The 24,072-nt window shown below is 54.1% G+C and overlaps 1 protein-coding gene across 5 annotated transcripts in view; it reads right to left on the bottom strand.

The window, feature by feature from the left end:
• Positions 1-216: 216 nt before the first annotated feature.
• Positions 217-24,072, bottom strand: part of Otof (otoferlin) — an 85,868-nt gene continuing 62,012 nt past the window's right edge. For 2 of the 5 annotated variants that reach the window (XM_042696663.1, XM_042696662.1), the window contains 35 exons: positions 21,821-21,980; positions 20,999-21,185; positions 20,476-20,662; positions 18,210-18,433; positions 17,675-17,783; positions 17,083-17,263; positions 16,873-16,993; positions 16,500-16,600; positions 16,316-16,406; positions 16,064-16,180; positions 15,658-15,810; positions 15,223-15,412; positions 14,992-15,116; positions 14,771-14,905; positions 13,711-13,872; positions 13,387-13,506; positions 12,741-12,902; positions 12,485-12,647; positions 11,864-11,934; positions 10,891-10,920; positions 10,431-10,562; positions 10,016-10,082; positions 9,151-9,287; positions 8,925-9,059; positions 8,553-8,690; positions 8,142-8,269; positions 7,870-8,040; positions 7,092-7,252; positions 6,330-6,472; positions 5,932-6,020; positions 4,414-4,512; positions 4,056-4,297; positions 3,068-3,246; positions 2,882-2,982; positions 217-397 (listed from right to left, as the gene is read on the bottom strand). In XM_042696663.1, the coding sequence (XP_042552597.1) occupies positions 217-397; positions 2,882-2,982; positions 3,068-3,246; positions 4,056-4,297; positions 4,414-4,512; positions 5,932-6,020; positions 6,330-6,472; positions 7,092-7,252; positions 7,870-8,040; positions 8,142-8,269; positions 8,553-8,690; positions 8,925-9,059; positions 9,151-9,287; positions 10,016-10,082; positions 10,431-10,562; positions 10,891-10,920; positions 11,864-11,934; positions 12,485-12,647; positions 12,741-12,902; positions 13,387-13,506; positions 13,711-13,872; positions 14,771-14,905; positions 14,992-15,116; positions 15,223-15,412; positions 15,658-15,810; positions 16,064-16,180; positions 16,316-16,406; positions 16,500-16,600; positions 16,873-16,993; positions 17,083-17,263; positions 17,675-17,783; positions 18,210-18,433; positions 20,476-20,662; positions 20,999-21,185; positions 21,821-21,980 (4,892 nt within the window). Of the gene's footprint in view, positions 398-2,292; positions 2,496-2,881; positions 2,983-3,067; positions 3,247-4,055; positions 4,298-4,413; positions 4,513-5,931; positions 6,021-6,329; positions 6,473-7,091; positions 7,253-7,869; positions 8,041-8,141; positions 8,270-8,552; positions 8,691-8,924; positions 9,060-9,150; positions 9,288-10,015; positions 10,083-10,430; positions 10,563-10,890; positions 10,921-11,863; positions 11,995-12,484; positions 12,648-12,740; positions 12,903-13,386; positions 13,507-13,710; positions 13,873-14,770; positions 14,906-14,991; positions 15,117-15,222; positions 15,413-15,657; positions 15,811-16,063; positions 16,181-16,315; positions 16,407-16,499; positions 16,601-16,872; positions 16,994-17,082; positions 17,264-17,674; positions 17,784-18,209; positions 18,434-20,475; positions 20,663-20,998; positions 21,186-21,820; positions 21,981-24,072 lie in introns of those variants that run through there. The other 3 variants (XM_042696659.1, XM_042696664.1, XM_042696661.1) reach the window with 3 other exon arrangements.

Consider the following 24,072-nt stretch of genomic DNA (forward strand, 5'->3'; position numbering starts at 1 on the left):
CAAAGCTCTAGGTTCCCACCCCTTTCCTATATGCCCCATCCCACAGGAGGATCGGAGGAGCAGGACCAGACAAGCAGCAGATTGATTGGTGGAGGGGTTGGAGAAGGCTAGACTCGGGGTAGAAGGCAGGCCCCAGCCCTAAGGCTCTCAGGATGGGTGTGGGTTTCCTGAGGGAGTTGGGAAAGAGTTGGGAAGAGGTGCTAGTGGGAGGGGCCTTCACGCCCCAATGAGCTTCTTAACCATGTAGCCGGGGAGGCTGTAGAGGAAGAGGGCCAGCATGAGCAGTGCCAGCAGCGCCAGCACGATCTTGATGATGAGCCACTTGTACCGGGTGCAGATGAGGTACTTGATGGACTTGAGAGGGTTTAGGAACCAGACAAAGGCTGTGTCAGGCCGACTGGAGAAAGAAGCAGAAGGAGAGAGGCTGCTCAGGCAATGGACACAAGCTGCCCCCACACAACTCCCAGCCCTCTGTCCTTCTATGTCCTACAGTCAAGCTGTCACAGCTTCAAGGCCCTGATTCTGGGTAGAGAGCCTCTATCTGTGCATCAGATCTGCTGCTGTCAAAGCCCTGTCCTTCACACGGGCCTTCTGCTGCCACACTCCTCCCCAGACCTAGATGGTGCTTTTGGCAGGCGAGGGGGCCAGCTATCTAGCCTCAACCTGAGTCCATGCAGTGATGGGCAGCTTATGACCTGGAAACAGGGCCTTGGGCTTGATGGTCAGTGGGCCCTGTACTTAGCAGTTTATGGTATAGGCTTCTGTTGTTCCATGTCCTCAGAAGATCAGTCGGGCTCAATTGCTTCCTTTTGTTTGTGTCCTCCTCAGCACTGAGGTTTGAATTCAGGGCCTTGCACTTACTAGGCAGGCTCTCTACCACTTGAGTCATACCACTAGCCCTTTTATTCTGTCATTTTTCAGATAAGATCTTATGTTTCTTGTGTGGGGCTGGTCTGGACTTTGATCCTCCTGCTTTCACCTCCAAAGTAGGTGGGATTGCTGGAGTGAACTACCATGTTTGGCTCAACGTCTTCCTTCCTTCCTTCCTTCCTTCCTTCCTTCCTTCCTTCCTTCCTTCCTTCCTTCCTTCCTTCCTTCTTTCCTTCCTTCCTCCCCCCCCCTTCTTCCTCTTGCAAAGTGTAGAGCTTGAACTTGGGCCTAGGTGCTGTTCCTGAGCCTCTTTGTGCTCTACCACTTGAGCCACAGCCTCACTTCAGGCCTTTTCTTGGAGATAAGAGTCTCATGGATTTTTCTGTCTGGGCTGGCTTTGAACCATGATCCTCAGATCTCAGCCTCCTGAGTAGCTAGGATTACAGGTGTGAGCCACTGGTACCCAGCTTTCCTTTTCTGATGAACACAAATTTCTTGTCCCCACCAGGCCCTGAAAAACATTTGAGCAGTCCCAGCAAGATACTTTGCCCTTACCAACCTGCCTACTAGCAGGGTGCTCACCAATGTCTTCTGCGGGGCTTCCTAAGAAGCACTGACTGTCAAGCTTTACTCTGTGTAGTTTGTGTGACAAAAACTATAGAGCTCCATAGGGTATCAAGATACAAAATGAAAACATTGAGCATACTTTTTCAAATGTACTGCCCCATTGAGTCCTGGAGGATGTGGCCTGCACCCAGAGCTGAGCTCAGTGTAAGTAAGCAACAATTTCAAGTCCCAGCTGTGGCAGACAAGCTAGGTATGCCTTTGGGCCTCAATTTCTTCACTCATAAAAATGGGTGGGTGGTAGTTCTTCCTGGGGTTGGTGAGATAGCCAGGTGAGGGCCCATGGATTTGGGGCTGGGCAGTGGTGCTTGGCCTGGGTTGGGCCCTGAATGTTTGGTTCAACTGTAATGATTATGTGAGGGCATAACTATTCCTGCTGACAGGCGCTGGCCAGACACGTCTCCTATTCTTACCCACATCTCAGCTTCCCCCTGCCAATGAAGTCCCATTCAAATGAAGCTGGGAGAGGAAGTGTTGTGTGTGCGGGTCATGGGCCGACCATTTGGCATCTAGGTTAGAGTCCTAGTTCTATCCTAATTTGTTAGATGGCCTTGGGTAAGTCGCTTACCTTTCTAGTCAAGGTAAACATGTCAAATGGCTATGTTTGGTTCTGAGGATCTCTGATTCTGCTTTGAAAACTGGAAAGTTGCCATGTACATTTGCATGGATTTGTGCTGTGTGCATGCATACGTGCATTGTGCACACACGTGCATGTGTACATGCATGTGCTTCTGTTGTGCGCATGTGTGTGTGGTCCAGGTTGGTCAGCATTGGTCCAGAGGCAGCAGGGGAGAGTACCAGACCTGGGACGCTGAGGGGCTCACGCCCCGAGGATCTTCTTGGCCAGGTAGCCGGGCAGAGAGTAGAGAAACAGGGCGAGCAGGAGGAGCAGCAGCAGGAGCAGCAGCAGTTTGAGGAGTAGCCAGCGGTAGGTATGCCATAGGAAGTAGCGGGCAGACTTGAGAGGATTCAAGAACCAGATGAAGCTCGTATCAGGCCGGCTAGAGCACCAAGAAGAATAGGGAGAAGACAGAGAAAGGACAGGAGGGCAGCGGGCCTGGCGTGATGAGAGGCCCCTTGGCTGATGGAAAAGTCCACCCGGGGCTGACTGTGGAATCCAGGTGCCTCCAGAGTCTTCTAGATGGGCTTTTGTTACACGCTATGTGTGGGGACCTGCCCAGGGGAAGGCCCACCTTCCTATGCACACAGTCTCTCCTTTGGCTTAGAGAGTGGAGGTGAGATTCAGGAGTGAAGGAGGGGGCTCCCCTGCAGTGGGGCTGTGGCCCAAGAAAGGATGCCTGGGGAGAAGATCAGAAGCCCCTCCCCCCTTCTGCCCCCTTCTCCCCTGCGGCAGGGTGTCTGGGCGTCTTTCCTGCAGGACACTCACTTGGGTTTCTCTAAGGGGTCAGGCTCATTTCGGGCCAGTCCTACTGGATTCTTCTCCGCCTCCTCTGCTGTCAGTAAATGCAGCTCAGCCTCTACTTTGCCCTGCAGAAAAGCACAGAAAAATCCGGTGCTCAGGGCCAGCCTGAACACCCCAGCAGGGCCCAGGCAGAAGGTTGTACCCACCCACCGTGAGCTCAAACTCGTCATTCTCATCGCGGGCCAGGAGGGGCCACCAGCCTTTGACGCGCTTCTGCTTGAAGATGGAAACCAGGGGCACGTCCACTTCCCCCGTGGCCATCTCCATGGTGCACTGCTTGGCTGTCTTTGCACCTCGTGGGAACCGGTTCAGGTCCAGCTCGATGGCCCCTGTAGCAAGCTGAGCGTCAGATCTGTGTGAGCCCGGCAGGAGCATCTCTGGCTGTCTTGGCACATGGTTGACTGAGGGTAGATGCCCTAGTGCTTTCCAGTCCCTCTGTCCTGCACTTTTCCCCTGCTTTGCTCAGGCCCTTCCTTAGCCTAGAGAGGGGCAGGGGGAAGAGGATGTCTCTCCTGGGGTCTACTACCCCCACTAGCTCCATGCTGGCACAGCTCTGTGTCTCTCACAAGCTTGCATATGAAGATATGAGTTTGGGGTGAAGGCAATTTGGGGGTACAGAAGTACCATCTGATCCAGGGAAATCTGCTTCCCTTAGAGAGTTGTCATCTTCTTTTTTTGGGGGTGTGTGTGTGCCAGTCCTGGGGCTTGAACTCAGGGCCTGGGCACTGTCCCTGAGGCTCTTTTGCTCAAGGCTAGCACTCTACCACTTGAGCCACAGTGCTACTTCTGGCTTTTTCTGTATATGTTGTACTGGGGAATCCAATCCAGGGCTTCATGCATGCTAGGCCAGCACTCTACCACTGAGCCACCTTCCCAGCCCTAGAGCGTCTTATTGACCCCCACCCCCACCCCAACAGCATTTTCTCCTCCTCAGTGTCCCCAAGGAAGCCTTGTTGTCCTAGTTATGAAACTGAGGACCTCGGCTCCAGGGAGGGGGCCGACATCTGGTATTTCTGACTCTGAAGACTTAAGTAGGGTCTACACCTGCAGGTGTATCACCTACAGGGTTGGCTCCCCTTTCCCTACCCCACCCCGCCCCTCCATTTTGCTCCCCCTTGGCTCCTGCCCCACTCTGCACCCAGGAAGTCATCAGCGGAGAAGTGGTCAGCATCCCAGATCTGGAGGGTGAGCCGAGCAGGGATCTTGTACTCTGTCTCATCCCAGGAGAACATGGACTCCTTCTTAGAGATCACGATCTTCTCCTCTGCCGCCAGGTAGTCAAAGGGGAACAGGTAGCGCCAGTTGAAGTTGCCCTCACCGGTGAGGGAGTGGTAGTGGACATCTGTGTCCTGTTTGTCCTCCTGCTGACCCTTTAGCCACCTGCTGGACAATACATGCTCCAGATCTGCAGCGACACCTTGGGGGCCTCTCCCCTACCCAGCCTCCCCTTCCTTCTCTCTTCACCCAGAATGTGAAGAAAGAGACCTCTCACCCACCCTCGCACAAAGATGTCACTGGATTTCTCCCCAGTGAAGAAATCGTCATCCTCTAGGACCACCTCGTCTGTGTTCCACACGATGACCCGCAGCTCGTACCTGAATGGGGCAGGAACCCGGATCAGCAGATTAGGTTGGGTCTTGTCCCAGATGCTGAGTCTGGGACAGGTAGGGGGCTGGAGATGGAACAGTGAGGGAAGCCTTGGGGACTCGGGTTGGTAGGGGGCTAGGACAACAATTAGGGGTCTACCCACTGGACCTAAGGCGAGCAAGACTGTCAGGCCCAGGCCCACAATGCTCTGGCTTAGGGGACAGCCAGTCTGGCTGGAAGGACCTGAGTATGCTTCTGGACAAAGCAGCTAAGGCTGGGGCTAGCAGAGAGGAGAGCACTAGCTGCCTCCAGGCTTTAGTGTCAGGTGCACCTCTTGTCTGTCTCCAGGCAGGAGTTCTGCTCTAGTACTAGGGGAAATTCTATAGTGAAGTCCAGTGGCCTGTATTAGAAGTCTAATGAATTCTATTTGCCTTTAGGTCCTTGTCCCTAAAGAAGGTTTTCCCCTTGAGGTTTAATTGAAATTATAAATGAGGCAGTTACATTTCAGCCATTAGCAGGATGAGTCATCCACTGAAACGGCCTGGGAACTAAAAAGGGTTGTAATTCGCTGAAATTACAGGAACAGACAAGACACTGGACAGCAATCCAAGGTTGGGTTTGGTTGCCCCCTAGTGATAGGTTCTGAAATAGCAGGCTCATGGACTTACTGGGTATTTCGGGGCAGAACTAGCTGGCCGCATCCTATGCCAAGTGGTTAAAAAAAAAAGGGCCCCTGGTTAAAAAAAAAATCAAGACTTTCGAGATGGCCATATTGGGGCATGTAAAACAAGAAAATGGCTTCTTGGATCCAAGCACATAAGTTATCAGAGCTGGGAGCAAATCTCTCCTCCCACCTACAGAAGGATAAACCCGAGGAAGGACCCCGACAGAAAAGTGGCCAAGCTAGAGTCCTTTAGGAGAGGCAGATGGTGTGGCTCCTCCTTCCTCCCCACCACCTCCTGCCATGTCTTACTACTGACTTAGTCATTACTCTCGAAAGAAAGCCTGGCAGAACTTAGTGGATGCAGAGCAGGTCCTCAGCTTTTCTGCTTTGTGTATGCGTGTGTGTTTCTGGAAGTGTGTGTGTGTGTGTGTGTGTGTGTGGTCATAGAAGGGTGTGGAAGATCATGTCTATGCATGGACTGGTCTTTGCGAGAGCAGATGTGTGTGGTATGCTAGGGTGTGGCTCATCTCAATCGCTGCTGGCAGAGGGAAGGGCTGATGCCACCTCAGCAAATAGGGACCCACCCAGAACAGGCCTCACAACTCCTGGTGAAGCATGGTCTGCTTTCCCCCGGAAGGCTTGGCCACACCTTGGGTCTAGCGACTAGGACTGACCCAGGCCATCCTGGCATGTGCCTTCTAAGGAAGGACTGGAGCAGATGGGGGAGGGTGGAAGGGGATAGTTCCGACCCTTGGCAGCTCACTTCTTGGGCTTCCTGGGGGAGATGTCCAGAGGTGTCCCAGGGGCTGGCATGTCCATGGGAAACATGTCCACCCATAGCTCCAGGCGGCCCTGAGAAAGAAAGGGGTGTGATAGATGTCCTAAGGAGTTTCTCTTTGTCCAGGAAGGTCTACTGTCCCAGCTTACATCTACCAAGGACTCAAATCATCACTCTCCACCTTGAATGCCAGGAATTCCTATGATGTCACTAGTAACCAATCACAGCTTCCAAGAGAGACATTTTGCTAACGTAACTCACTCAGAGCACAGACATTTGCCAATAAAGTAGACTTTGGTAAAACAGGCCAGACAGGCACTCAGCATTTCTACTTTGATATGGGCCCAGGTTAAGAACCCTTTGACCGGGCTGGTAGGTATTACCTGCTCAATGCCTGGTTTATCAGGGTTGAGCAGTGGCCTGGTTTCGACGTGTTCCGGCACCAGACGGCAGCCCACTCGGGGAATGTCTTCCCAGTGCCTCAGGGCAGACAGAGCCACGTGCTCCTCTGTGGGCTTCTTCTGTCCTGTGGGTGATGATACTGGATCAGCTGCACTCATAGGCTTCCCATGTGCTTGGCTTTATGGGCACAAAACCCTAAGCCCTCATCTGCCCACCTCCATTTTACTTTTGGGGAGATTGAGGCACAGAGGGAAAAGTATCTTGTCCAAGGTCTCAGTTGGCCCAGGGCCCATAGAGGTCTGTGCCCTTGGTTTCCCCTGCATGGGGAGGCTAAGCAGAGAATCCTACAGTGAGAGGTGACAGGGAGGGGAGAATCCACCTCTGTCTCAGTCCTGGGAGGTGGTGGCACAAGTTCTCCTGGGTCTCTGGGAAGTGCCTTATGGGAAAGGATTGGAGCCAGAGGGATCTGGCCCGATGCCTTCACCTGGGACTTGTTGGGTCTCAGTGTGCTCATCTGCAGGATGGGGTAACCTCCTACCCCATGGGGATGGAGTGGGGAGAGAAGGCAGCATGTGGGAGAGTGGGCAGAAGAGCAGCAACTGGGCAGACAGGAGGGAGCTCTGAGGTGTGGGGCAGAGGGTCACTAGGGCCCATGCTAAGGAGAACCCCGGCTGGGCCTGCAGGTCCTCTGGAGGAAAGCCTGGGTCCCTCTGGACTTCAGAGAGGGGGCTTCTTAAAGTTACCATTCTCATCCTCGATCTCCGAGGGCCCAGTGAAGACACGGTTGGCCACCTTCACTCTTCCAGGAGGCCCGAAGTGGGGGCCATCTACCTTGCCTTCTTTGCAGAGGCGGGTCAGGATCTGGCTGGGCTTCATGGGGTCCCTCCAGATATTGTAGCCATGTCTGGATGAGGGTCACAAACTTGAGGGGCTCTGGCTGTGCCATCCCAGGTAGCAGCTTCTCTACAGTTAGCTGTTGCCCAGGGCAGCAAGTGGTAACAGGTAACAGGGCAACAGGTGCCCTGGACTCCAGGCTCACAGAAGACATCAGGGCTGCTAAAGGCTGACCATCTAACGTCCTGCTTTGGGATATACGAACAGTGTGGCCTGACCCAAACCACCATGTGTCCACTTTTCTGGAAACTCAAAAGCTTCCATAAAGGAACTGATAGCCTGTAAGTGGCAGATGCTTGCCAAGATCCTCAGAGGACCCAACCCCTCTGCTGCCCGCCTCCTTTCTTTCCTTGTCCTGCCTTCTCTGTCCAGAAATTCTCTGGCCATTTTTTTGCTTGGAATCTAGAGTCCTAATTCGCTAAGGCTGTATCCGGAGCCTAGTCAGGAGAAGAAATGACTGGGGCCTGAAACTGTTACATGTCCATCGTCCTCACCCGTAGTTCTGAATCTTGTCCTAAAATCAAGATGCTAGCAGGTGCCCCGCCCCTCCGCCAGCCCCTCCCACCCTAGCCACGCCCGCCGCTCCCCTCCCTCCAATGCCCCGCCCACCCGGCCCCGCCCTCGCACATGGAGTAGGTCTGGGCGATGCCGCAGGTGGCCCGGTGCTTGCTGTAGAAGCGGTTCTCCAGGTCAATCTTGGTTTCTCCAATGAGGTCGTCGGTGCCCACCAGATCCCAGTCATACACAGCCACGGTCAGCATGGATTCCATGGGAAAAGAGGCCTCGATGTCAAAGGACCTGGCCGGTTAGAGAGGGGTTTGAAGGGAGGGTGGGTGAGCACGGTCTGGACCTGGGGGGCGGGAGGGGGGCGAGGCCGGACAGGAAGAGCACGGCCTTACTTCCCAAACACCGGGTTGAGCTGCTTGGAGATGTAGTTCTCTTTGTCCCGGATGTCGGTCTTGCCTAGCCGGATGGCGATGTATGGGTCAGCTTTGCCATTGATGTCAGCTGGGTGTAGGTCGGTGGCCTGGGGTGGGGTGGGTGTGCACTGAGCAGACTCCCAAGTGTCCCATCCTGCCCCTGAGGGGCCCATGGCATTGGAAGGTGGGGACAAGAGCACTGGAGCCTTGCTGTGTGTGTGTCCCTAAGTAAGTTGCTATCACTGTCTGGGCCTTGATTTCCTTCTCTGGAAGATGGGAACCAGGCCAGATCTCCTCCCTGGTACCCCTCTACCTCGTACTGTTGATTTTTGCCTGCTCCCCCCCCCCCTCCCCCCGGGACCGATGGGTTGTGTGTGAAGGAAGTCTCACCCGGACCACATAGACTCGGACTAGCACGTTGATAGGGTCATTGCTTGGGATGCCCTGGAACATGCCGTAGGTCGGGTCATAGCCGGCTTCCCGGGCCACGTCCTCTGGGAGCGGCACTTTGTACACGCAGAGGGAACCCTGGGGAAAGCAAGGTGGATTCTGAATGGAGAGCAGGCGAGATGATACAACTAGCTAAGAGCACTGAAGGCCCAGACAGGTTCCTAACCCTCTAGTTGCCAGATCTGTGGTGGGAATGAATGGTGGGTGGGAGATGGATGTGGGGGGGAGAGGGGGTGGGGGTAGGGGAAGGGGGAGGGGGAGGGGGGAGGGGGAGGGCGGCAACACAAGGCTGGATTGTGCTCTTCATCTGACCTTGAACCTGCCCACGATCCGTTCCTCCTCAGTGGAGCCGTCTTCATCATCCCCTGTCTTGCCTCGGAGCAGGTTGAAGGTGTGCAGCCAGTCCTCAAAGTTGTCAAACTCGGACTCTAGTTCCTTGGGGTACACCTGAGCCAGACCACCGGCTCCCATGATGCCTACTGCTTTCACCCTCTGCCACCTCCCATCTCACCTGGGCCGCCTTTTCCCACACCCTCACCTTAAGCTCATCAATTTTGGGTTTCTTCTGCTCAGAGGTCTCCGGTCCTTGGCCGGGGCCAGAGTTCTGAGTTCTCTTCTTCTTCTCCTCTTTGGCAGCCCTGGCCTTCTCTTTGCCCTTCACTGGCCCCTTCAGGCCTGTTGACAGGGAGCAGAAATGAGACTGTAGTCAGCTTGGGAGGAAGTGGGACCGAAATGACCGCAGCACAAAGTTCAATACTCTTTAGACTTCCAAGTCTCAATGCACTGCACTGTGAGCCGAAGACAGCAGGTGTGCCTGGGAGAATGGCTGCATATTGTTGCCTGCCCTTCAGCAGAGCAGGCCCGGAAGGAGCCGGGTGTGGAGGCCTGCTTTCTGTCCCATCTAGCCACATGCTACTTGTCCATGGTATTCACAAGATGACCATATGTTAGCATCTTCCAAACCATATCCAGGCAACACCAGACGTAGGTGGTGATGGCATCTTTAGGAGAAAGGGTTTTCCAGTGGAATAAGTTGGAGAATCAGTGTAGATAGTATCATCCTTTGAGAGGTTTATTCCCATATGAAAGGCACTGAGGAGTCCTGTACTAAAAGAACCTGTTTAAACCAGCATTTCTTCAACTGATTGACCCACAGAACCCTTTCTTCTTTCCAGAATATCTGCTTATATTGTTCCTTGGAGTTTAGAAGATGCTAAGTGGGGTGAGCTGGGAGACCCATTCCAGCTCTGCTATTCTGAGCCTCTAAACATCTGTCTGTCACCCTGGTCAGAGCAGACTGGTCAGGGCTAAAAGCAGCTCTAGATTTAAGCTTTTACCTAATCCTGGAAATTCAGTCTAGGGCTAGGGAGAGGAAAAGAGAGAGTCAAGGGTCCAAGGCCCACCTTCAGTGTTGTCCATTTCCTCCTTCTCTTCCAAGTCAGTCCCGGAGGCCTCTTGTTGCCGAAGTTGCTGCCAAAAGACAGTGTGGCTTCCCTCACTCCCCAGGGCCTTGATGTGTCTTTGTTATCACATGGTACCCTAAGCATCTGTCACACCACACATTCATTCTGCCCGGTAGATTGAGGCTCCTCGAGACAGGCCTGGCATCCTATCTTTGAGCTGCCACAGCACCTGGCACAGTGTCACGGAAGGTGGGCTGGGCCACCAGCCCTGATAAAGTGAATTTTGAGTGGGGACTTCACGAGTGTGAGGCCAGGAGGAGCCAGCTGTGGATGAGGGCTAGGGAGAAGGATCTGGGGAGGAGGCTATGAGCGGGGACCCCATTCCTTCTCAGCCCCAGGCTGTCCCAGGCCTCACCTCCTTCATAGTGTCGATGGAGGAGAAGTACTTGGACCACCAGTCCAGCATGCTCTCATCTGGCTCCTCCTCCTCCAGCTCTTCCGAGGTACCCTTCTTTTTTTTCTTCTTCTTCTCCTTTTCATCCTCAGCCTAAGGGTTGGTCAGGCCTATAGTTCTGGGGACTCCCTGTACTTCCCTAGAACCCTGGATAATCTGGAGTCCTCCCCATCAACTCGATCCTCTGCTCTGGAAAAGCCCTGGGCCACCACTGTCAAAGGGGCGGGGCTTTGCTTTGTGGAGGAGGATGCCAGTGCCCTGTGAGCTCCAGGACCTGCCCCCATGAGCCACTGGGCCACAGCCATATTGGCACTCAGGGACAGAGAACCACTAAGTCCCAGGGCTGGGGTCTCTGGCCTGATAAGTGACTCCAGGGCAGGGTTCTCTCACTCCAGGGCTTTTGCCCAGTTCTTGCACTCACCACATCCACCTTGATGACAGCATCTGAAGTCTGCAGAGGGGAACCAAGGAGACAAGACAGGATTAGCCACTGATAGGACAGGGAGGGTTTGGACAAGGTTGGAGCAACAGGGTGCCGGAAGGGATGGATGCCCACAAAGGTCTGCTTCTAAGCTGCTGCTGACATTTCTGCAGGCTTGCTATGGAGGGCAGGGGTTCTCAGCTCCGGTTGCCCACCAGAGAACTTTTACAAGGGAGAAAGGTAGGTAACACTGAGGCTGTAGGTGGGAAGCTGTGCATTTAAAACCCAGAGGTACCCTGGTGCTGGTGGCTCACGCCTGTAATCCTAGCAACTCAGGAGGCTGAGATCTGAGGATTGAGGTTTGAAGCTAGCTAGAGGAGGAAAGTTGATGGGATTGTTATCTCCAATTAACTACTAAAAAGCCAGAAGTGGAGTTGAGGCTCAAGCGGTAGAGCACCAGCCTTGAGTAAAAAAGCACCAGGCCCTGAGATCAAGCCTTAGTACTCTCATGCATATGTGTGCGCATGTGTGTGCATGCACGTATACACACACACACACACACACACACACACACACAAAGCAAAACTCAACCTAGAGACTGGAGGTGACTGAATAAGCAGGCAGGGTTGCTAAGTGAGGTCAGAATGGGTGTGAGAGCAAAGATCAGCGATGTTGGTAAATGTGGTCAACTTCACTCTATTCTTTCTCCCTCACCAAGGCAGATGAAGTGGACACACACACACACACACACACACACACACACACACACACACACACACACACACAGGCACCTGAGAGTATCAGTATGAGTTCTGTACGCAGTGTGGGTTGGCTCACGACAACCACACTTTGTTCTCGCAGGGTGAGTGGGCCTGGTTTGTGGGATGTGTCACACGCACATGTGTTCCCGGCTGGCACAGCCCCGACCCCTCTTTCCCCTCCCCCCCCCCCCCCCCCCCCGCCCCAGCCTTACCGCATCCAGCTTCACCATGGTCTCCAGCTTCTTAACAGGTACCTCGGGTTCCATGCTCACCACAACCTCCCCTGTGGGGTGAGAGGAGGGGCCCCCATTGCACAGCACACGGCAGCCCCGGAGAAGCCTGACTGGACAGACAGGCAGACAGACAGACAGAGGAAGAGCAGAGGCACAGTGAGAGTCAGGGAAACAGGCAGAATGGGAGCCTAAAGCTGATTCTAGAGCTTTCTGAAGGAAGAGAAAGGACAGGGCCGTTGCAAGGAGGGAGAAAATGAGCCAGAGGTGAGTGAGCCGCCGGGAGGGGGAGAGGGAGGCAAACAGCAGAGCCCTGCAGGGAGGTAAGAGCGAGGCCAAGGTCTTCTCCATACTCAACGGAGGGGCTATCTGCCCTCAGCCCTTCGCAAGCCTGTCCAGCACTGACCTCTCTGGCTCCAGAGAAAGGGGCAACCCTGGACCACCCTTTCTGGTGTGCAAAGTAGGAGCCTGCCTTCTTGCCCTCTCCCTACAATCCCACAGGGATGGCCCCCAGAGAATCTGGTGGCTGCTTGCACTGAACTGTGAGCCGCAGCCCTTTGGGGACCGAGGGGAGCCAGGCCTGGGCTGTGGGTGCAGCCATACCCGTGGTGTTCCAGTTGGGAGCTGAGCGATCTGGGGGCCGGTAGATGAAGCGCCGCAGAGAGCTGACGGCGTGAGAGCCCACCAGCGTGTAGCGGCCAAAGGCCCTGCAGTCCACCACACGGATGTTTAAAGGTGGGTGCAGTAGCTCATTCTCTGGGAGGTCCTGGGGGGTGATGGGGCGCACAGTCTGAGCCTCAGGGGAGCAGCAAGGCACACCACACCCAGCCCTGCCCACTTCCACCCTGCCCGCACTCACCACTTCAAACCACTTGACCAGGGTGCTGAAGTTGGGGTTCTTCTTGTAGTTGTGGATCAGCGATGACTGTACCCCCTTCCCTGCACACTCAATGTCCACCCGTGGCCGGTCCACCTGAGCCAGGTTGACTCGCTTCAGATCCCGCAGCCCCCAGAACAGCACCTTGGAGAGGGTGGGGGAGAAGGGCGACTCAATGGAGGGAGCCAGGGGTGGTCGGGCAGGGCCACTTGGGAAGGACCAGGTAGTGGGTAGACATGGGGAAGTGCCAGGAGAGGAGAGGAGAAAGTGCTTGAGGGACTAATATCAGGACTTCAGGGTGAGGGTGGGTGTAGGGGGACAGGGGTGTGTGTGACCAGAACAGACAAGAGGTTTGGGGGTAACCACACTGGACACAGTGCGGTCATTCAGTGAGATCAATGCAGGACCTTGCCAGTGTTGGGAGCTTGAGTCTGCTGCTGGCTCCTGCAGTGACCTTGGCCAAGTCATTTCCCCTCCTGAAATTCAGGAGTGGGGCCAAGGAAGCCAAAGGATTTCCCCACACATGGTGGAATGTGCCCATGGGCCCCGGGGTAGAGGGGAAATGAGAGCAACAGGAAGTGGGAGGGAGGGCACAGAGGCCCCGGGATGCCCACAGGGCCTCACCTACCTCCACACGGTATTTGCTGAGCACAGGCCGGATGCCCACAGGCACGGGCATGATGGGCCCTCGGTCCATGTCCACTGGGCCATTGATGGGAGGTAGGTCAGCTTTCCCTGATGGTCCAATCTAGGGGATTGGGGTATCATAGGTCACACATTGGAGAGCCCAGGGAGAGGGAAGCTGTTTGTCATGAGATCTGGGGAGACAGGAAAGCTAGAGGAGACCCCAGGCCCCTGAGACCTTGCTCCCAGTTCAGGTCTCTTTGGGTTCACCACAGTGGGGGAGTGGGGAGAGGCTCCGAAGCACAGGGCCCCCTCCCCGTAAGCCCACCTGCAGAAGCTCAAAGGCAGCCAACAGGTCCCCAGCTGTGGCATTGCCACGGTAGATCTGATAGTATTCCAGCTGGGGTGGGAAGCGGGGTGGGCAGTACGCTTCGTCCGCCATCTTCACCAACGGCTTGGCGAAAGTCCGACCCATGAAATCCGCTTTGCCCTAACATAAGGAACAACTCAGATGGCTTTGAACCCACGGTTTGCCAAAATGTTAATTCTGTGATCTCCCTGCCCTCTCTTCTCCCCACCCTCTCTCATATTATTGATTGAACTCAGGTCCTGGACACTGTTTCTGAGCTCTTTTGCTCAAGGTTAGTGCTCTACTACTTTGAGCCACAGCTCCACTTCCAGGATTTGAGTGGTTAACTGGAGATAAGAGTCTCACAGGGACTTTTCTGTCCAGGCTGGCTTCAAACCATGATCCTCAGATCTCAGCCTCTTAAGTAGGTAGGATTACAGGCATGAGCCACTGGAACATAGCTTGATCTCCCTGTTAAGGGGCAAATGAAACCACCAACTTCTTGGTCAAGGCCAGGCAATGCATGCAGAAACAGGACTCAGAACAAGAAAGCAAGCCCCACTTCCTCTAGTCTAGAGCTTTTAGTCACCCCAACAACTGGACTAATTTGTAGTAGGAAGAGGTGGTGGCCAACTCTTGGCAGGCTTACCTCAATCCTCTCTCCCTACTTTTAGTGGTTATCACAAGGAGTGCTTGGTGTGGTTGGAAAGTCTGGCCTTCTAGGGCAGAGGCTGGTGACATTAGGACTTGTTGGCCCCTGTCCTGAAGACGCTGGGTACAATATGTCTGTGCAGGAAGTGGGGACATCCTGGCCCAGTCCCCAAGCCCCTGAGCCCCACAGCATGGGAAAGGTTCAGGTTACAGTGGGCAGGAGCAGGAGGCACCTGGAAGGCCTGGTCAGCAGCCCAGACTCTCAGTACTGGTCCAGGAGTATCTGGACAGGTGGCTAGCAGAACTTTCTAGGTTAGCAGGCTAGGGGACAGGGAGCCAGGGCAGATGTGATGATGTAGGGGTCCTTGGCACGAGTGTCCACCCATACCATGGCATCCTGGTCATAGATTTCAATGACAATGATGGGAGGGTCATCCCGCAATTCGTGAGCCTCGCCATACAGCTCCAGGTTGTCAAACACTAACATCTGGTCCCAAGTAGGACACAGTGTCTCATTCAGCACCTGCAGCATGGGATGGAAAATGGGGAGCAAGTGGTAGTGGTAGGGAATACCCAGAGATCCCGGACTTATGGCCGCTATGTCCTCACCTCTGTGCACTGGCTCTGATTGATAAAGAAGACCCTGGCGAAGGGGTCGGAGAGGCCACTGCTGTCAGCAGCAAAGAGGCTGCGGGCCTGGTACATGTGGGCTCGGAGCTGGAAGGCCTGCTTCTCTGTGGGGAAGAGTGGGTTGAGGCGTGGCAGCAGGGAGCCCCTCAGACCCTCCTGGGGTGTGCATGGGAGTAGAGCAGTGGCCCAGACCCAGGAGGCCTTACTCACTGGTGTAGACCAGGCTGATGGGTGGGAAGGAGTGCAGGCCCAGGCCCTGAGCCGCCTTGACTTCCTCAAAGCCGCAGGGCAGGCCACACAGGAAGTCCTTTCGCTGCTTACTGAGGCCCAGCCACAGGTAGAGCTCCAGCTTAGCCTGCACCGTCCAACCTGCTGAGCCGAAGCCCCGCTTCCCTGGCAGCTGGAGACAGGCTTGGGGTCATCAAGAGCCTGACACCTGCCACGACCCACAGGGTGGGAAGGGGAGGGCTAAGGGGCTAATGGAGATTGGAGCTGTGCCTGACCCTTCACAGCCATCCCACTGAGCTGGGCTGGGCTGGGGGTCCGGTGGGGGGCGGGGTGATGGGGATGGGCAGGGTGGGCTCCAATCCTCTAAACACCATGCTAGTTCAGGCCTCTACCCCACACTCAGGGCTGCTCTAGCACCTTGAGAAAGAGGGTCTTGACCTTGGCACAGTCCTTGCCCAGCTCCTCCTCCACGATGGAGAAGAGCAAATCTTTGGAAGGCACCCGGGCATAGGCGATTCGCTTGTTGTTATTCATCATCCAGATGAAGACGTCTGGGATGCTGTGCTGGGGCTGGGGCGGGACCGAGGGGCACAGGTCAGGGAGATCTGGCCTCACCATGGTGGGACCCCTGAGTCTATCTGATCGCCAAAGGCCAGGCCTAGATAAGGAACAAGGAGCCTTCCAGAAAGACTCTCAAGTCTCCCTATCCCCCCTCCCTTAGCTTTATCCCACCCCCCCACCCCTGACCCGCTCCACCATTAGATCAGGAGAGGCCGCCCTGGGGGCTGGCCAGCCCATCTGTGCCCTGCCCCTGAGCTCCCACCTCATCTGCCAGGAAGCGCAGCTTCTGCAGGAAATTCTGGCACAGCCTCAGCTTGTCCCGCACCGTGTGCCGCTTCACCTGAGCACGCAGGCTTTTAGCCTGCTGCCCCATGCTTTCCTGTAGGGGAGGAGACCAAGTGGCGTTCAACTATTGGTTATGGGCCACTGTTTAGGAGATTCTGACCCCAGAATGCATGTCCCCTGTTCACCAGCAAACCCTCTCTTCCATCTCAGGGTCCAGCTGTGCCCTCACCAGCTCCCTCATGCAGGACTTGAGGCGCTCCCGGTCCAGCCTGGTGCGGGATGCGTGGCCCTGGTCCTTGTCGGCGAGGGAGAGGAAGCGGCTGGGAATGGAGACAGGGCTTAGCTTGCGGGCACCTCAGCCCCAGCCTGGAAACTTCCCCCACCTGTCACCCTCTCCCTGCCCTTCCTCTCACTGGCAGCCACAGCTGAGCTCCTCCAGCACACCCCGCAGGCGGCGCTCGGGGTAGGACTTCTCCGTTTTGATCATTTCCTGCACATCATTCAGGCCTTCTTCCTGTAAAGCAGGAGTGAGGGGAGTGCGGGCTGGGCCACAGCCCTCCCCCTCTGGTCTCTTCCTCTCCATTCCTCAAGGGAAAGAAAGACCTGGAACCTTTCTCTAGGGCCATTCCCTGTTTATCACAAGGAAGCAATCACATCTTCAGAATCTGTGGTAGATCCTTAGACTGGGCATGGTAGGCCCGCTGGGACCATCCTACAGCCCCTGCCCTACACAAGGCAAGCTTCCAGATGGAGCCCCTGCCCCCACAGCCCCTGCCCCGCCCTGACCAGCTTGTCAGCGATGTGGTCCATGATGTTGGCATTGTAAAGGCGGCGGCGCTGGTCAGGCCACCAGCTCTTGATGTAGATGCAGGGCTTGCGCTCCAGGTAGGGTAGGTGGAAGTAGTTCCTATGGGGAGGCCAGGGGAGGTCGATGACTGGGGCCCTGCAAGGGGGGAAGGCCAAGGCACGGGGGATTGGGGTGTGGGTGCGGCCCACCTGTCAGTGATCTGGGGTCTCATGGGGGGTGTGGAGGACACCGAGGCCAGGTCCCCGCTGTCATCACCCTCATCATCACTGGAGTTCTGGATCAGGTCCACTTCTTCCTCATCCCCGGGCTCCTTCCGGGGCCGAGGCCGCTGGGGTCTTGAGAGGCCATCCACTTCATTCCCATAGTTACCTGGGCAGAGAATGGGATGTCAGAGAGCCTAGGGATTTTTTCCCCAATGGGCCTTGTCTACTATTCAATCCAAGTATTGAGGCCAAGTCAGAATGGAGAAGAAAGAAAAGTCCCCATGTCCCATTCCTTCCCCCCACCCCAAGCCCTGTAAGGTCTCACTGAGAGCCTGGATGAAATCTGAGCCTGAAACTCAGCCCAGGATAGGGCTGGATCCCACCACCTACTTCCTTTTCTCTGCTCCCCAAGATCTCTCCCTTTCTTCTTCTCCATGTCCCAGATCAAGCCATCTTTGTGTGTGGGGACAAGAATGTATGCAGGCAGACACAGAGGTCAGGGAAAGAGGTCAGCATTGCCCAGTCAGAGGCTGGGACCCCAACACATGAAGACCCTTGACGTAAGCCAGGTACTTGCCTATGGTCACCTCAAAGGTGACTGGCTTGTCTCCATTTTTCCGGTCGATCATGGAGGCCTCTAAGAAGGCTCCAAATAGAAAGAATTCTTCCATCTTCCCTGTGCAGCCCTGTGGGGAAGGTTGTTTGAACCAGCCCTAAACATCAGTGGGCTGATGGGCTGGGCCAGGCCTAATGTTGCAGGGCAGAAAGGCCCTTTGGGGGACTGGGATCTTCTATTGGGATGGCTAAGGGGACAGGGGGTTGTGTCCCGTCCAAGCCTTGGGGCTGGGCCATTAGTTTAGGTATTCTTAGTAGAAGGGCTGGCTCTGAACCCACAAGTATTGCTATGTCTAATAGGAGGGCAGAAGTAAGGCACCCTCTTGGGAGCTGGTACCACTGTAGGGCATATGGGCAGGGAGTAGATAAAGACAAAGGTCAGACTAGGGCCTCTGTTTCCTAGGGAGGTCTGGCCTGGCAAAAGCTCAGAACTCCACTGTCATGGTGTGAAGAGGACCGAATAGGAGTCCCAGGGAAAGCACAGCCCTGAGTCTCACCTCTGAGACAGGCGTGGCCTGCTCCACCTGCACCTCTGTGGAGCTGGTGAGTTCAGGGTTGGAGGTGTCCAGAATCTCCACAGCCAGGCCCAGCATGAGGCGGGCGCGGAAGGACACTCCTTCTCCCAGGCCCTCATTCAGGTCCTGGTGCTCATCCAGCAGTGTATAGTTGCGTGTGGAGCCGTACATGTTCACCCAGGCAGGGCCCAGGGTGGGCAGGAAGCCTGCAGGGTGGGGAGAGGCAGGAGGGACCATGTGATGGCTTGGGCTCATTCTGGGTGAAGGGATCTCTGTGATGTGCCACTCCATAGCGCCTCTGGATGGCAGAGCCCTAGATTTCCTTTCTGCTGGATGCTGGGCATTTGTGCATGCACTCGGCTCTTTCTTGGGTCTCCTTACTTTCTATGTGAGGGAACAGGGGCCCTGGGCTTAAAGGAGGGGAAACCAATGATTCTGGTGGAAGTCAGATGCTCCTGACTTCTCAGAATGGCTTCAGACCCTCTGCGGACACTGCAGATATATACACCTGCCATGCATGTACCGTGCCTGGGGGACCCTCGGTCCTCCTTGGGATCATCTCTCCCTGTCTCTGCCTGGATCCTCCTAGGCCTGCTCATAAGCCATTTCTGTCACAGGTGGAATTTGTTGGGCCTCACTCAAAAAACTCTGCTTCTGGGAAGGTGGCTCAGTGGTAGAGTGCTTGCCTTGCATTCATGAGACCCTGGGTTCGATTCCTCAGCACCACATAAGCAGAAAAAGCTGGAAGTGGCGCTTTGGCTCAAGTGGTAGGGCGCTAGCCTTGAGCTGAAGAGCTGAGGGACAGTGCTCAGGCCCAGAGTTCAGGCCCCATGACCGACAAAAAATAAATAAATAAATAAATAAAACTCTGCTTCTATAGATCCAATTCTGTCCTATGTATTTGCTTTTTGTTTTGCTTCCCCCACCCCAGCTGGGATTTGACCTCGGGGACTTGTGCTTGCTAGGCAGGTGCTCTAGTTATGCCCCTTGCCCTATTCTACCTGTTTTTTTTTTTGGGGGGGGGGTCCAGTCATGGGGCCTGAACTCTGGGCCTGGGCACTGTCCCTCAACTCTTCAGCTCAAGGCCAGTGCTCTACCACTTGAGCCACAGCGCCACTTCTGGCTTTTTTCTTTTTGCTTATGTGGTGCTGAGGAATTGAAACCAAGGCCTCATGCATGCAAGGTAAGCGCTCTACCACTGAGCCACCTTCCCAGCTCTATTCTACCTGTTTTAAAAATATTTATAGTACTTAAAAATTTGAGATATGCTTCATACAACAAAACTCCATTTAAAATGTACATTTCTGTGGATTTTAGTATATTTACTATAATGGGCATAATAGGCAATGATCCTTATGTTCTAGAATCCTCTTTTTTCTTCTTTTTTGTCAGTTGTGGGCCTTGAACTCTGGGCTTGGGCACTGTCTTCAGCTCAAAGCTAGTGCTCTACTACCTGAGCCATAGCATCCCTTCAGGTTTTCTGAGTGGTTTATTGGAGATAAGAGTCTCATGGACCTTCCTGCCCAGGCTGGCTTTGAACCTGATCCTCAGATCTCAGTCTCCTGAGTAGTTAAGATTACAGGCATGAGCCACCAGAGCCTCGCTAGAACCCTTTTTGACTCCTTAAAAGAAACCCTGCACCTATGAGCAGTTAGGCTTAATTCCTTCTCCCTTGTCCCCTGGAAACAGTGATCTCTGTTTTTGTGTTTGGCTTTGCCTGATGTGGGTATTTGGACAGCACTGGGGAAAGGGACAGCCTGTCACCTTTGCTGTCCACTGCTTGATGTTTTGACCGTGCCTTTCTCCTGAATCTCTAGCTAGCACTTGGAGGACAGGAGCAGCATCTTATCACAGTGCTTTGATCCTGGGGGTGGAGTGGGGTATATTCATCTCCATAGGCCCAGAGGGAGGGGTTACTGCTCTTATAGGCACTGTTACAGATACTGTCATAACATATATGCAGCAGATGTACTATAACTCTGTTTACATCTGTAGAGCAATAACCACACAATGGTTATTATTTTCATTTTGCAGATGAGTACATAGGTGTGAGTTCACACAGTTAGCTGTCAGCTCTGAAAGGCCTGAGTTATGACATTCCTGCTTTCAATCAAGGAAGGAGCTGAGGCTAAGGCCCTGGAGCTGCCCATCAGGCTGATATCAGGGTCGATGAAGGTGGTGTGAAGGGCTTTTAAACCTTCTCTTCATGTCCTTTACCCCTTAATACACGGGGACTCCTGCTGCTCACCTTTGTCTCCATCATTGGAAATCTTTCGCAGGTCAATGAAGTGGGTGCCAATGGCCACATCATTGACTTTGTCAGAGTCCCGGATCTGCACCTTCATGCGTTTGCAGAGGGGCGGGAACAGGTCTGTGAAGATGACCTGCTCATTCCACAGGGGCTCATAGCTGCTTTTCTGCACAGAGGTCTTGCCCTGATGGGAGAGAGCGAGGGTTAGGGACCTTGTGCATGTGCTAATGTGGACTTCTGCCCTTCCCTTCTTCTTGCCCTCCCTCAGGCTCCCCACTCCACTCTTGGTCTGAGAACCAGGTGGCAGAAAGGATCCAGTAAGCCCCTTTCATGGCCAAGATGACCAGCCCGGGCTGGCTTTGAACTGCAATTCTCAGAGCTCAGCCTCCTGAGTAGCTAGGATTACAGGCATGAGCCACCAGCACCTAGCTTCTGATTTCTCCTATTGTCTGGTCCAGGCCCCCACGCCCATCACCTGATGGTTGTCACCCCCAACCTCCTGCATCTCACACTCTAGTACCTTCTGGCCAGCGAAAAAGACCTGCACGTAGGGGTCCACAAGGTCCTTGTTCTCGCCAATGAAAGCTTTCTTCACGTTGGCCATGAGGCTTGTGTTCATTCGGGGCAGCCCCTCCGCACGGTAGATTTTCACATAGAACCGGGCCCACTGACGCTCTGCGGGCACCCCCTCAGGGAGCAGCAAGTTCCTGCCAGCACAGCCATCCAGCGCCATGGTGGACAGGTGGACTGGTCCAGGACCCTCACCTTATCCTAGTATCTAGCACAACCCTGGGGCCTGGCACAATCTGTGAAGGATGCTGGAGCCTCTTGTGGGTTGCTGGGCAAGGCTCCTCATTCCCCCAAGCTTGGATAGTTACAATATTCACCTTCCAGCAAGGCCAGAAAATAGGCTCAGATAGGTTACAGCATATGAATGCTTTGTAATCTAGTGTGATCTACCAGTCACAGTATTATTATCAATCTCCCAGCCTTACAACTAGCCAAGACCCCTTTCCTGGCTCCTGGATGCTGCTCTGCCAGCACCTCCTCTTCCTACCAGCTTCCCCAAAATCAGAAGTCTAGATGTCAAATGCTATCACCCTCCTTCCACCCGCCAGTACTAGGAGAGGTTGAACCCAGGGCCTTGTGCATTCTAAGCAAGTGCTCATTGTTAGCTAACTTCCATCAAGCCCTGGAGAGCAGGGCTGTGAGGGCTGGGGAGGGGGAGGGAATGGATGGCAAGATGGTAAGATGTCCAGGTCCGGGCAATGTCAGGAGCTTCCTTTAGGGAAAGAAAGGGCTAAGAGGAGGCCTCTAGAGTCTGGTGACATAGGGGACTCACCCCTCAATGTCATCCTCCTCTGTCTCATTGGCCTTGTGGGGTGTCTTGATGTTGTCTCCCTTGCCCACCACGGCGACATCACACTTCACGTAGCCCTTCAGCCCGGCGGAGATGTCATCCGGGTCTGACAGGATGGCCCACTTGTGATGGAACTGGTGTTCTGCAATGGCCAAAAGAGGCACTGCACCCAATACCCTCCTCCTGTGGCTCTCTGCTCCTGGGACTGAGCACCTTTTAGGCCTATAGAGCCCAAGCTGCCAGGCCCTTGAGACCGGAAGCTACCTGCCCATGACTGGGCCGGGGTCAAAAGGGGGATCGAGGGCCTCTGTAGCCAAGCAAGCAGCTGGACAAGGCCCTGCCCCGTTCCACATTCAAGTGTGTTATATGACTTCAAATCAACAAGCTTCCTAATTGGTTTCTTGGCCTACAACCTCTCCTGTGGTCACCTCTCCAGCCAGGTCCACCCAGTGCCAGATAGAGACTTCTTAAGTGGCAGCTGCCCCTCAGAGCTGCCTCCTTCTCCACCCCACTGAGCTCTGGTGCCTTGGGATAAAAGGTCAAAGGCCTCACAGGGGGCTTCTTCTATTTTTCTGCCTCATCTTGCTCCCCTACTCCAGCGATCCACAGGTAAAAGCACTCATTATTTTCTTTTCTTTTGTTGTATTCATTCTTTTCTGACCTTGTGCTGTGCATTTTCTGCCAGGCTGTGTGTCTACTGCCCTGTGAGCTGAAAATGCTTCCTCTTCCCTCTCTGTCAGCTGATGACTTCTAGTCATTTTTCCCAAAGATCTTCTCTTCCATGTAGTCTTCCCAGATTGTCTTAACACAGTCAGTCCTGGCCTCTTGGGGCCTTATAGCACCACCTTCAATTTTGTTTTACATATTTCCTTTTTTTGGTTATCTCCCCACCCAGTCTTGAGTTTAAACTCAGGGCCTTGTGTTTGCTAGGCAAGTGCTTTAGTCATGCCCCCAGCCCTGTCCTGTTTAAAAAATATGTATACCATTAAAAAAAATTGAAGCCCAGCACTGGTTGTTTATGCCTTCTAATCCTAGCTACTCAGGAGGCGGAGATTTGGAGATTGTGGTTCAAAGCCAGCTAGGGCGGGAAAGTCTATCTCCAATTAACTTCCAGAAAACCAGAAGTAGTGGTGTGGCTCAAAGTGGTAAAGTGCTAGCCTTGAGCTGAAGATCTCAGGGACAGCATCCAGGCCTAGAGATCAAGGCCCATGACCAACAATAAAAACAAACAAACAAACAAACAAATAAATAAAATTGAGATGCTAGGTGCTTGTGGCTCACTGGCTCATACCAATTTTCTCAGATTCCCAGGAAGCTGAGATCTGAAGATTGCAGTTTAAAGCTACCCTGGCAGACAAATCTGAGAGACTCTTAGATTAAGTAGCAAAAATAAAAAAGCCAGAAGTAGAAGTATGGCTCAAGAGGTATAGCACCAGACTTCATGAAAACTAAGTGAGAGGTCAGTTCCTGAGTTCAAATCCAGTACCAATACAATAGAAATAAAATAAATAGAGGGTGGTGGACATCTCACTACTGTGAGGTCTAAGCAGAGGCTAGTTACCACCAAGAATACTGCTGAGGGGTCCCTGTGTGGAATGCACACTGGTCTGATGCTTCTGAGTATGATCTCAGGACAGATGCAAGAACAACATGACAAGCCTGCTGCCAGCAGAGGGCAGCAGCGAGCAAACTGTGTTTTACAGTTGCTTCCCAGAGCATTACAAATCCTGACAGTGGGTGGACTGGCTGTGGCCCACAACTCCTGGGACATCTCTTACTTCCACCAGGTCCTGTCACCACCCAAAACTTCCCAGCAACCTCCAGGGGTCTTGGGTGCCTGGAAGTATCCATCCAATAACGCCCTGGTGTGGGCAGGGGCAAGGGACTCATGAAGGCCAAATTGAACTAGAGGCCATCAGAGAAAAGACCTAGGCACCTCAATTAAAGGGATGGGCTGTGCAACTTCAGCTTCACGTACATGTTCAGCAGGAACAATGGGTCTGAACTGAGTTTGGGACCCACTTACTCCCTCTGTGTCCTTGGAGTAGTTCTTTAAGTTCAGTGAGCCTCAGTTTCTCTACTGTGAAATGGCAATGATGACATTTGCATGGGTTGGGAGGTTCGATTGGTTGTGGCAGCATGCCTGCAGTTCCTCACCAGGATTCTGCCACCCAGGAGCCCAGAGAGGCACACTAAACTCCCCATAGTCTCTTTCTCCACCTCCAACTTCCTCT

Source organism: Dipodomys spectabilis, unplaced genomic scaffold (assembly GCF_019054845.1).
Source record: "Dipodomys spectabilis isolate Male_0828 unplaced genomic scaffold, ASM1905484v1 ptg000210l, whole genome shotgun sequence".
Taxonomy (NCBI): Eukaryota; Metazoa; Chordata; class Mammalia; order Rodentia; family Heteromyidae; genus Dipodomys; species Dipodomys spectabilis.